Source organism: Carassius carassius, chromosome 47 (assembly GCF_963082965.1).
Source record: "Carassius carassius chromosome 47, fCarCar2.1, whole genome shotgun sequence".
NCBI classification, from domain to species: domain Eukaryota; kingdom Metazoa; phylum Chordata; class Actinopteri; order Cypriniformes; family Cyprinidae; genus Carassius; species Carassius carassius.
Window position 1 is genome coordinate 17684997 of NC_081801.1, and position 13858 is coordinate 17698854.

General features: G+C 40.2%; 1 protein-coding gene across 3 annotated transcripts in view; it reads left to right on the top strand.

Annotated features, from left to right (window-relative positions):
* Positions 1-13858, top strand: part of LOC132130877 (amyloid-beta A4 precursor protein-binding family B member 3-like) — a 72619-nt gene that overhangs the window by 45047 nt on the left and 13714 nt on the right. For all 3 annotated transcript variants that reach the window (XM_059542725.1, XM_059542723.1, XM_059542724.1), the window contains 4 exons: positions 4444-4558; positions 4742-4829; positions 4941-5024; positions 5611-5726. In XM_059542725.1, the coding sequence (XP_059398708.1) occupies positions 4444-4558; positions 4742-4829; positions 4941-5024; positions 5611-5726 (403 nt within the window). The remainder of the gene's footprint in view (positions 1-4443; positions 4559-4741; positions 4830-4940; positions 5025-5610; positions 5727-13858) is intronic.

The window sequence follows — 13858 nt, forward strand, 5'->3', positions numbered from 1 at the left end:
CTCAAGACTCTAGTGAAAAAGAAGTGCATTTAGCATACTTTTAAAAATAGTAATTGTTAAATTACTGTCATCTGTCATCTGTCATCATATACTAACATAAAGTTTGTGGTCTGTAGTATTTTTACAATTACATTATTTTATTCAGCAAGTATGCATTAAATTGATCAAAAGTGGCAGTAATTGAGTCCTTAATAAGGATGCCAAAAATATCTATTTTAAACAAATGCTTTTGGTCTTGAACTCTCCATACATAAAAAGGATCTTTAGAAAAATATAAGTTTCTATAGAAATATAAGGCAATTAAATGTTTCTTGAGCATCAAATCAGTAATAAAGTAATCAGTTTTTGTGCATAACAATGCAATTAATTGCGATTCATCGCAGACAATTATGAGATTAATAGCGATTGAAAAAGAAAAAAAAATGTTTCGCGATTAATCTCATAATTGTCTGCACTGAATGGCAATTAATCACATTGTTATGCACAAAAATTAATTATGCATTCAAAAGTAGTTTATTGTGCATTTTTTTTCATTTAAATGTAGGCCTACTGCTATATGAACAAAAATGTAATAACATTTGGTTTGCAAACACTTTAAACAAATAAGGTGTTTATTTTATTTTGTATTTTTTTTACAGCAGTGTTCCTTTTAAATAGTAGCAGTTAAAATATTCATTGTAGCTTTAAATCTCAACTTATAACATTAATGTTATTAAATATTTAAAAAGCTTTTTGTCGCTGCCAGGACATATAAATATTTTATAGTATTAAAAACAAGTTATGCACAGAGTCCATAGAATCGATCATAACATTATAACAGGCACCTGGCTATTAGAGACCTGCATGATTGCGGGACCCATCCCAGCAGAGTGCGGCATGGGACAACACTTGATGGGCGGGTAGAGATTCGTGTGTACAGGATGTGGGAGAATAATTAGGGTGTGTTCACACTAGGCAGTCTTAACCATGCTGGAGCGCATTTGACCCCCAAAGCCTAGTTCATTTGAGTAGTGTGATTGTTCCGTTTAGCAGTCCCTGGCTCGGTTGGAAGAGGTGGGCAAGAGTGTGGTTCAGTTAAATAAAGATCAGCGAGTGTGAGCACTAACCGCGCCGGAGTGCAGATCTTCTGATACGAGCTGCGTGATTGCGTGAATATTTCTGAGCGGTAAAAGCGATAGATCTGTAAAGCAATATATTGTGAGAGGGACATGTGTTACTGCATCCCATACAACTCAAAATAATAAACCACAAAGTTAACAAAATCATTAACTCCACTGTATTGAGCAAGAGCGCTTCTCTGCTGTCTTCATGTGCTATTGGAAACTTCCTATTTCCAACTTATGAAGTCATGATTACAAGCTCGTTGCATTCTTTTCTGTTAAAAATAACAGTGGACAGTGGAAAGGAAAGTTGATGCTTAGCCTAAATAATTTGATCGGGAGCATCCTGTAACCCAAGATTTGTCTGTATGTGTATTTAGAGCCAGTGAGCAATAGACTTTCATAATAATAAAAAACGTGCAATAAAATAACTGTTGCCATTAATCAATTAATGTGTTAAAGCGATAATAGCGTGTTAACTTGCCCAGCCCTTATATATATATATATCTATATCTATATATATATATATATATATATATATATATATATATATATATATATATATATATATATATATATATATATATATATATATATATATATATAATAATTAATTGTAATAATCTATTGAGATTTTTGTTTGAACAAGGAGTTTGATGACAGCCAGTGCTCCACACAGAGATCTGATCTTACAATCAACCAATCTGGCAATGTCTCCAAGGCACTACAAGAAACCTTGTAAAAGCTTCCTGAAAAACAATACTCAAGTGTACCTAGGACAAAAGCATCTTCACTTTACAGCATTTTTACACAGATTCTTAAAACTTTGCACAGTACTGTAGCTTTGCAGGTTGAAGAGTTTTGGAGACATTGCCACAGTTCTTTTGGATTTAGTCTGTCTCAGACAGACTGGATGATGATGATGAGATCAGATCTCTGTGTGGAGCACAAGCTGCTATCAGATTCTTTTTGCAAACAAAAATCTCACTGGATTATAACATTTAATGGCAAAAAATAATGTTTAGAAATTAATAAACTGATATTTCCTACTAACAAACTACAACAAAACATAGAAATAACTGACTTAAAAACAAATTTTGTTGGTGAAAATACTAGTGGCCTAAGACTTTTGCACAGTACTTTATATATACTGTACATATGCACACACACCAATCAGGCATAACATTATGACTACTGACTACTGACGGGTGAAATGAATAACACTGATTATCACTTCATCACGCTACCTGTAAGAGGGTGGGATATATTATACAGCAAGTGAATGTTTTGCACTCAAAGTTGATGTGTTAGAAGCGGGGAAAATGGGCAAGCTTAAGGTTTTGAGTGAGTTTGACAAGGACCAAATTGTGAAGGCTTAGGTCAGAGCATCTCAAAAACTCCAGCTCTTGTGGGGTGTTGACGATCTGCAGTGGTCAGTATCCAAGGAAGGAACAGTGGTGAACTCATGGACAGCCAAGGCTCATTGATGAGCTACTGTAGCTATAATTGCTCAAAAATTAATGCTGGTTCTGATGGAAAGGTATCAGAAAACACAGTGCACCACTGTTTGTTGCATTGCTGCAGACCAGTCAGGGTGCCCATGCTGACCCCTGTTCACTGCCGAAAGTGCCAAATGTGGGCACGTGAGCATCAGAATTGGACCACGGAGCAATGGAAGAAGGTCGTCTGTTCTGATGAATCATGTTTTCTTTTACATCACATGGATGGCCGGGTGCGTTGGTGTCACTTACATGGGGAACACATGGCACCAGGATGCACTATGGTCACATAAGCAGTGTGATGGCAATGTTCTGCTAGGAAACCTTGGGTCCTGCATTCCAAGTAGATGTTACTTTGACACGTTTCACCTACCTAAGCATTGTTGCTGACCATGTAGATGGAAACGGTATTCCCTGGTGGCTGTGGCCTCTTTCAGCAGAATAATAAATGCTGCCACAAAGCAAAAATGGTTCAGGAATGGTTTAAGGAGCACAACAATGAGTTTGAGATGTTGACTTGGCCTCCAAATTCCCCAGATCTTAATCCAATCGAGCATCTGTGTGATGTACTGAACAAACAAGTCCGATCCATGGAGGCCCCACCTTGCAACTTACTTAAAAGGGTCATATGACATTGCTAAAATATTACATTATTTTGTGTATTTTGGTGTAATAAAATAGTTTGAAAGGTTTATGCGGTTTAAGGTAAAAAAACAACAACAAAAAATATTATTTTTCACTTTTCTATGCCCCGTCTTTCTGAAACGTGTCAATTTTTACAAAACTCATCGTTCTGAAAAGTGAGGTGTACGCTGATTGGCCAGCTATCCAGTGTGTTGTGACTGGCCAAATGCCTCAAGCATGTGACAGAAATGTTACCATACTGTGATGCCCTGTCCCGGCGCGATGAGGCACCAATACAAATGAGGCATTTGTTGCATCCAGTGGAGACAGTTACTGATTATAATGACTTATACTGTCTTTTTTTACATGTTGTGCTGCGTATCACACCGCATAAACATTTGTGCTGAGAGCAACAACAAACAACAAGCGCTACTCTACACTGCTTAAAACTAGCGTTTGAATCATCAGTGGCAACAATGTTCAACAATGTTGTAAATACAACTTAATCACGGATTTCTGGTTGTGCCACTTTTGGAAGACTAAACAAAATAGTTTCACTTTCACAATGAAACACACAGTGTCACCACTACATGGCAGCGATGCCAGCAACAATACTAAAATTAGAATCAAAGTTATGCCTTCTTTCTTTGCATGAACTTTTTTTTTTTTTTTTTTTTTTTTTTTGGTGTAAATCTTCCCACACAGTGTCATAGACATGTGGGTTTTAGGAGGGCATGGACGAGTCTTAATTTTTATAAAACATATCTCCTTGGGTTTCAGACTTTAGTCTTTACAACTTTACAGATCTTCTTTATGCACCAAGAGCTTGTAACACTCCAAAGAGAAAGGAAAACTTGAAATCGCATCATATGACCCCATTAAAGAATCTGCTGCTAACCAATGCTGCTACAATAATAGGAAGGTAGTCATAATGTTATGCCTGAATGGTGTTTGTGTGTGTGTGTCTGTGTATTATAGGTATGGAAATAAAATAAAAAAATATTTGATTACAAATAAAATGAAAAAATGTTTGATTGCGAAAAGCTCTTTTTCTTCCTTAACCATCCTTTTCATGACCATAAATATATTCATGTTATTGATTATAGGGCTGTATTAAATTGTGAATATTATGTGTGTATATGTTTAGTGTTTCTAACAGGATGTTGGAATAAGCATGAATCACTGATGAGAATTTACTCCATTCTTCTGGTCTGCTTTAGGGACTTTGCCTTTGTGGCCAGTGATAAAGACACCTGCATGCTCAAGTGCCATGTGTTTCGCTGCAACGCTCCAGCCAAGACCATTGCATCTGCCCTGCATGAGATGTGCTCCAAGGTAAGATCACACAATCCTGTGTAATTTTTATTTATTTATTAATAATTAACATTAGCATAAACAATTTAAATTATGATAAACATAATTTAAACATAAATTAACATATTTTCATATTAAAAACAGACAGATTTCAAAGACAGTAGATTACAGCTTTACATGATCATCAATGGTCTGCTTCCACAGATCATGGCAGAGAAGGCAGCTCTGCAGCCCTCTATGGCCCGATCTCTCACCATGGAGAGTATTTCCCAAGAGGACTTGCCCCGCCAGGGTATGACCTCTGCAGTCTTTTTGAGAAAGTGGCATCTCTTTAAATCTAATGGCTAGTTGACTCTACTATTATATTCTTTCATAAGACTTGGGGTGTTTGTGTGCATTCCAGTTGAGTTCCTGGAAGCAGTGAGGCAAAGGGTGCAGAAGTTTGAAGTGGAGTACATTGGAAACCTCCCTGTATCCAGAGCAATGGGTGAGTGGGATTTACATGTTACACTTTATGAATGAGTATTTGTAATTAGTTGTGGCTTTTCTGTAAAACATAGAGCCACTGAAGGTGAATATTTGCAATCCAAGCTATAATAGGACATGTTTTGCATGAAAGGTGTTGCTTTTGTTTTTGATTTGTGTTGTTAAATGCTGTAACTGGCTAGAGAGTAGAGTATTTGTATTTGTTGAGTATAACTCTCTAATCCTCTTACAGTACCCTAACTAAGACAAAATAATTCAAGCTTGGCATATGATGGTATCCTGGACCTCAAGTTTGAATTAAAATGTCACATTTAAAACATTTTCTAAAGTGTCAAATATGTGTACAGGTTTACAACAGATTGTGGATCCAGACTTTCCCACTGAAGACCAGTTTTTTAAGTCGGCTATTAAAGATTAATATCTAAATCCGTTTTTAAACCAGGTTAATCGTTAGTTTGGTGGATAATGTATAGAGACCTGGAAACCCTAGCTTAAATGTCAAAGAAATTCATGGCCTTCAAATATGACTCTGATTGTGAAATATTGTATGGGGTTTGCGATTGTGTTTCTTGTGTATATGCTGACAGGAATGGAAGTGTTGAACAGAGCTATTGAGAGCATCATGCACTCCAGAGACAGTGATGAGTGGGAGCCGATAGTCATCCATGTGTCTGATACAGTTCTTTCTTTATGGAGAGGAGAGGTGAGAATATCTACTAATATTGAAGCTTTTTAGTGTACTCTATCTGAGTGCTAACAGGCTACAGGTGCATCTCAATAAATTATAATGTCGTGTAAAAGTTCATTTATTTCAGTAATTCAAATCAAATTGTGAAACTTTGTATTAAATAAATTCAATGCACACAGACTGAAGTAGTTTAAGTCTTTGGTTCTTTTAATTGTGATGATTTTGGCTCACATTTAACAACAACCCACCAATTCACGATCTCAACAAATTACAATACATCATAAGACTGTAGTGAATTAAGCTCAAAAGGGAAATGTATATAACTAATTACAATCAATTATTATTAATTATAATTATTTATATGAGCTGCCAGTAGTAACTATAGCAGAATTAAATTGCCATCAACTAATCTGTTCGTCCAGCTGTCAGAAACCAATCAGCAGACTCTGCATCACGATCCACACAACGTTCAATCTCCCCAGAATTCTAATCACCCACACCTGTTCACAATCAGTAACCTCATCAACCAGCTCCATAAAACACTCACACTCACTGCAGTCTAGCGTCAAGCCTCCAACAGGAACTGACCGTATTTCCTCTGTCTCTGTCTATTAGAGAAAACCTGTTGAATACTCTGTTCACTGAAAATACTCACCTGTGTATCACTAACCTCTGACTCTGTCTGTAATCCTCAGAAGAGCTGCTGTTGATCACCGACGTCCTAGCTTCCAGCACTCATCCAAGGCTCATTGATACCTCGGTTTCTCCCGCTGAACCCTCACCTTATCCTGTAAGAAGTAAGGCCAGTGTTATCATTCTGGGATTGGATTCACGGAATACATGATTTCAAGAATGTGCATTACCCTGTTGTGGATCCCGCATCTTATGTTCCCTTAAATCCTCTCGTCTGGAAAAGACAATTCACATTCACTGATCTGAAGAGGAATACTCACCCGTGGTGGATTCTGATACCCTTTGTTGAACTATTCTGAAAGATAATTTGAGTCCCTAACCCGTTGAGTGAAAAATTACCCGCTGTGGATCCCGAAATACTATGTTTTGTTGCTCCGGGTTTTTTCCCCGAATCCCTTACACCTGCTATCCTAAAATTCAATAAAGTTGTGTTATTTAACATCACCTCGATCTCTGAGTCCATCGTATCCTGACAGAAGGCTTGACCAACTAAACTCCAAATCGATGGTATGGATATAACACAGCCAACACCCGCCGCTATTCCCATACAATCTGCAAGCAATGCTACCGCTTCAGCAACATCAGCTCCCGGTACTTCCGCAAACACTGCTCCCACGCTGGTGTGCTTGGCTAACTCCGCCTCCAGACTAGCGCCATTCTCCGGCCGGGCGGAGGACTGCAATGGATTCCTGTTGCAGTGTTCACTTGCTCTTGAAATACAAGCTCAGACGTACTCCACTGATCGATCAAAGATCTCGTTCATAATTCAACATCTATCTGGATCAGCATTAAGATGGGCGGAGTCACTGTGGATGCAACAAACAGAAGTTACTACATCATTGCAGAGTTTTGTCAATCATTTCAAGGAGGTGTTTGGACAACCCATCAGTGATTCCTCCATTAGTGACAAATTGTTGCAGCTCCGCCAGGATAACAAATCTGTTTCAGAATATTCCATTGAATTCCGGACACTAGCCTCTGCAAGTGGTTGGAATGAAAGGGCCCTCATCTCTGTGTTTCGTCGAGGTTTAAATCCTGCTCTCCGCCTACAACTCGCCATTTATGATGATAATCTAGGGCTAGAAAAATTCATACAACAAACCCTGCGCATTCATCAAAGATCACAGAGTTGTTATCACGATTCCCGATTACCCAATACACATTTCAATCGACCTCCATCTGACTCCACTTCTGAGAGGTCACCCGAAAAGATGCAGGTCAATGCTCATAGAATCTCCCTGGCTGAACGTACCCGAAGAAGAGAACTGAAGTTATGTCTGTACTGCGGGACAGCAGGTCACTTTCTCAAAGCATGTCCTATTCGTCCGCCTCGACTGATGGTGAGTTCAGTGCAAACTTTAATTCCAGTTTCAACTCCTCTCACTATTCCAGTAAGTCTGAAATTCCACAATCTCCAAGTCTCCGCAGCTGCCATCATTGATTCCGGGTCAGCGGGGAACTTCGTATCAGGGAAGCTCTGTAAGAGACTCAAACTCCAGAGGATCAACACTCCAAAACCATACTCCATTCACGCTGTAACTGGCGAATTTATCAACCAGGGGTACGTTACCACTCAGACACCACCTATCACTTTGTACACTGATAACACTCACCAAGAAAGTTTCGAACCATTGATCCTGGAAAACAGTCAGATTGAGGTTATCTTAGGACGGCCATGGTTAATCCGTCATCAACCTGATATCAACTGGCAGACTGGCAAAATCAATAGATGGGGCTGTCAGTGTCTCCTTTCAGAATAACCACACTCCGTTCAGGCCAACTCCCAATCACCAAAAATCATTAGTTTGAGTTCCACTTCTATTGAAAGTCCCACAGAAAATGTATCTGTCACTTTTCCCCACTGTTACTCCTCGTTCTCCAACGTTTTCAATCCAGTTGCGGCCTCCAAGTTACCCCCACATCGACCCTGGGATTGCGCAATTAATCTGATTCCCGGAGAATCTGTCCCAAAGGGTCGCATCTATTCCCTGTCAATTCCTGAGCAAGAAGCCATGCGAGCATACATTGAAGAAGCCTTACAACAAGGTTATATCCGTCCTTCCACTTCTCCCGCAGCGGCTAGCTTCTTCTTCGTATCCAAGAAGGATGGAGGTCTAAGACCCTGTATTGATTACAGAGCTTTAAATAAGATCACCACAAAGTTCAGTTATCCATTACCACTCATTCCCTCAGCCCTGGAGCAACTCAGAGAAGCCAAAATTTTCACCAAGCTGGATCTCCGAAGTGCCTATAATCAAGTTAGGATTCGAGAAGGGGATGAGTGGAAGACGGCATTCATCACTCCTGCAGGACACTATGAATACCTTGCCATGCCTTATGGCCTTGTAAACGCTCCTTCGGTCTTCCAGAGCTTCATGGACGAGGTATTCCGAGACTTCCTGGGGCACTTTATGTTGGTGTATATTGATGATATCTTAGTTTTCTCCAAAAATCCAGTAGAACATCAACATCATGTCTCCTCAATACTCCAAAGACTCCGTGAATTCAATCTGTTTTTAAAGGCTGAAAAGTGCACTTTCCATCAATCTCAGGTTGAATTCTTGGGCTACCAAATTAGTGAAAGAGGTGTGGAAATGGATAATAGGAAGACTGATGCCATCATGTCCTGGCCCACTCCAACTTCGATCAAAGAGCTCCAGAAATTTCTCGGCTTCGCTAATTTCTACCGAAGATTCATTCACGGTTACAGCATGTTAACAGCTCCTTTAACCTCTTTGCTTAAAGGTAAACCCAAGACCCTTCTATGGACCCCAGAGGCTGACCGTACCTTTCACTCACTCAAGACTGCATTCACCACTGCTCCCCTGCTTAAGCACCCAGACCCTGAAAAGGCGTTTATCGTTGAAGTCGATGCCTCTACCTCAGGTGTAGGAGCTGTCTTATCTCAATACTCTGAGAGCTCCTCCAAGCCCTTACCTTGTGCCTTCTTTTCAAAGAAGTTGTCCACTGCTGAAAGCAACTACGACATAGGTAATCGCGAACTCTTGGCAGTGAAACTTGCCTTGGAAGAGTGGAGGCACTGGTTGGAAGGAGCTAAGCACCCGTTCATAGTCTTCACTGACCATAAGAACCTCCAGTACCTAAAAGAAGCAAAACGACTTAATCCACGGCAAGCCAGATGGGCATTATTCTTCACTCGTTTCCATTTTAGAATTTCTTATCGTCCGGGCTCCAAGAATATCAGAGCAGATGCTCTTTCTCGTATCCATGCCCCTGAAGTTCCGATCGCAGAACCAGAGACCATTCTACCAGAACAGATATTCGTCAACCCCATCCAATGGGACATCAATGAACAGTTACTTGAGCTATCTCAACAGCATCCTGGACCTCCAGAATGCCCTCCAGGAAAGATTTATGTGCCTCAAGAATTCCGCAATTCCTTAATTTCTTCGGCCCATTCATCAGTTGGCACAGGGCATCCAGGGGTACATAAGACATGCTCCACGCTCCAACTCCGGTATTGGTGGCCAAACATGCAACAAGATATAACAACTTTTATCCAGGGATGTATTCCATGTGCCATGTCCAAGGTCCCAAGAAACCTTCCAGCCGGTAAACTGGTCCCACTCCCTGTTCCAAATCGACCCTGGTCCCATATCGGGGTTGACTTTGTCACCGATCTCCCAAACTCAGCCGGGAATACCTGTATCCTCGTTGCCATCGACCGGTTCTCAAAGGCTTGTAAATTAATCCCACTCAAGAATCTTCCTACGGCCTTTGTCACGGCACAGTTATTAATGGAACACGTCTTCCGAAACTTTGGAATACCAGAAGACATTGTGTCCGATAGAGGTCCCCAATTTATCTCTCGGGTTTGGAGAGCATTCTTATTAACCTAATGAATGTGACGGTAAGCCTCTCATCTGGTTATCATCCACAAACTAATGGACAAACTGAAAGGAAGATCCAGGATGTAAGCCGGTTTTTGCGTACATTCTGCCACTCCAATCAACACATCTGGAGTCACTACTTGATTTGGGCAGAGTACGCACAAAACTCTCTCAGACAGTCATCCACTCAACTCACACCTTTCCAATGTGTACTGGGCTATCAACCTCCTTTGTTCCCATGGTCTGGGGAACCATCTGAAGTACCTGCAGTCAATGAATGGTTTAGGGAGAGTGAAAATGTTTGGAATCAAGCCCATCAGCACCTACAACAAGCAGTTAATCGTCAATAACATTTTGCAGATGCTCATCGACGCCAAACTCCCGTTTACCAACCTGGACAATTGGTATGGCTTTCTACCAAAGATATGCAACTCCGACAACCCTGCCGTAAACTTAGCCCAAAATACATCGGACCGTTCCCCATTGTCAAGCAGATCAATCCGGTCACATATCAGCTTCAACTCCCCGCTCAGTATCGGATCCACCCTACCTTCCATGTTTCCCTTCTCAAACCTCATTACCCACCTGTACCTGGCTCCCCAGCAGAATTGGCTCCCGGAGACGATCCTCCTATTCCACCTATAGAACCGGATCCCATCTATACGGTTAAAGAAGTGATGGACTCTCGACGTCAAAATGGTCAATTGGAGTATTTGATCGACTGGGAGGGATATGGACCGGAAGAGAGATGTTGGATACCTCGAAAGGATATCCTCGATCCTACTTTGCTTCTCGAATTCCATGCTCAGCATCCTGACAAACCGGCACCTCGACCCAGAGGCAGACCTCCAAGACATCGAGGTCTGAGGTCCGCTGGCGCGGACTCTAGAGGGGGGGGTAATGTCAGAAACCAATCAGCAGACTCTGCATCACGATCCACACAACGTTCAATCTCCCCAGAATTCTAATCACCCACACCTGTTCACAATCAGTAACCTCATCAACCAGCTCCATAAAACACTCACACTCACTGCAGTCTAGCGTCAAGCCTCCAACAGGAACTGACCGTATTTCCTCTGTCTCTGTCTATTAGAGAAAACCTGTTGAATACTCTGTTCACTGAAAATACTCACCTGTGTATCACTAACCTCTGACTCTGTCTGTAATCCTCAGAAGAGCTGCTGTTGATCACCGACGTCCTAGCTTCCAGCACTCATCCAAGGCTCATTGATACCTCGGTTTCTCCCGCTGAACCCTCACCTTATCCTGTAAGAAGTAAGGCCAGTGTTATCATTCTGGGATTGGATTCACGGAATACATGATTTCAAGAATGTGCATTACCCTGTTGTGGATCCCGCATCTTATGTTCCCTTAAATCCTCTCGTCTGGAAAAGACAATTCACATTCACTGATCTGAAGAGGAATACTCACCCGTGGTGGATTCTGATACCCTTTGTTGAACTATTCTGAAAGATAATTTGAGTCCCTAACCCGTTGAGTGAAAAATTACCCGCTGTGGATCCCGAAATACTATGTTTTGTTGCTCCGGGTTTTTTCCCCGAATTCCTTACACCTGCTATCCTAAAATTCAATAAAGTTGTGTTATTTAACATCACCTCGATCTCTGAGTCCATCGTATCCTGACACCAGCGAACCCGTCGCGCAATTTCATATTAACTCTAAGAAAGGATATTTTAGTGTTCCTGTAGCTCAATTGGTAGAGCATTGCGCTATCAAGCGCAAAGTTGGGGGTTCTATTCCCCGGGAACACATGATAGGTAAATATTTATAGCCTGAATTCACTGTAAGTCACTTTGGATAAAAGTGTCTGCTAAATGCATACATTTAAATTTAATTTAATTTAATATTTCCGTGGCAATAGAAAATACTTTAATACAGTATTAATGCATTAGAGCAAGTAGCAAAATCAGAATCACAAAGGGACACTGATTTGTAAGGCAGAATCAGTAACTCTTGTAATTTGTGCACAAGATTTTTATTAACTAAACACTAATGCAAACTAGTCTAACAAACAAACAAACAAACATACATACAATCACTTATACAAGGGAAGGGCAAATGAGATTTGATGGATGATACCATCAGGAAAACCAGAGAATGAAGCTATGAAAAGAGTCAGTTAACCTCGTAGGTAAAACTATCGTTTATAAACTACCGTTTATAACGGGGTCTATAGCTTATACTAAACCTCTGTTTCGTTTAGTTAAATGTATGATACTTGCATTTCCTTGGCCGGGAAAGAGCATCTGGATGCAAAGTCTTGATGGTTTGGAGGTTCAGTGGTGTAGGAATCGCGAATAACTTTCTTCCCGTTTTGAAGAATGATGATATCCAAAGGTGTCCTGACTCTATGGTGATTGGGAGTTTCTTCCCAGTGGAAAAGAGCTAAGAGAGACATCAGCTTAGCTCCTAAGATCTTTGGTGAATGGAAAGACAAGGCACAAAGCCTGGTGCAGACTTAAGGGTCCAAGAATTCTAGCTCACATACTCCTCACAGAGGTCAGCTAATTCTCAGCACATAGAGACTCTTTCACCTAGATATCACACTATAGAGACTGTGTCTCTTCCCCGAACTAGAAAATACAAAAGACGTCCAAACCAAGTTAAGATTAACAATTTAATTGAGGTTCAACAAATAAAAAACAGAAGCGATATGGATAAACAAATGATAAAGCTTGGCTTATTGAATATCAGATCCCTTTCTACGAAAACACTTTTTGTAAATAATATGATCACTGATCATAATATAGATGTGCTCTGTTTGACAGAAACCTGGCTAAAACCTGATGATTACATTATTTTAAATGAGTCCACCCCCCAAGATTACTGTTATAAACATGAGCCGCATCTAAAGGGCAAAGGGGGAGGTATTGCTTCAATTTATAACAACGTTTTCAGGATTTCTCAGAGGACAGGCTTCAAGTATAACTCGTTTGAAGTAATGGTGCTTCATCTAACATTATCCAGAGAAACAAATGTTAATGATAAATCCCCTGTTATGTTCGTACTGCCTACTGTATACAGGCCACCAGGGCACCATACAGACTTTATTAAAGAGTTTGGTGATTTTACATCCGAGTTAGTTCTGGCAGCTGATAAAGTTTTAATAGTTGGTGATTTTAATATCCATGTTGATAATGAAAAAGATGCACTGGGATCAGCATTTATAGACATTCTGAACTCTATTGGGGTTAGACAACACATTTCAGGACCTACTTATTGTCGAAATCATACTCTAGATTTAATACTGCCACATGGAGTTGATAGTGTTGAAATTATGCAGCCAAGTGATGATATCTCAGATCATTATTTAGTTTTGTGCAAACTTCATATAGCCAAACTTGTAAATTCTAATTCTTGTTACAAGCAGGGTTCTAAATGAACTTTTTTGATCACCAGCCAATGTGGCTGGTAACTTTCTAAAGTTACCAGCCAATCAGAATTTCCACTAGCCATTTTTTTTCGGTAAAAATAACAAATTATGAGTGCCACTGAATGCATTTGATCGTTTTATTAACATTGTTGGCATGAAAAACACATAAAGTACAATGCATACAACAAAATATACACTGACTCAAATTT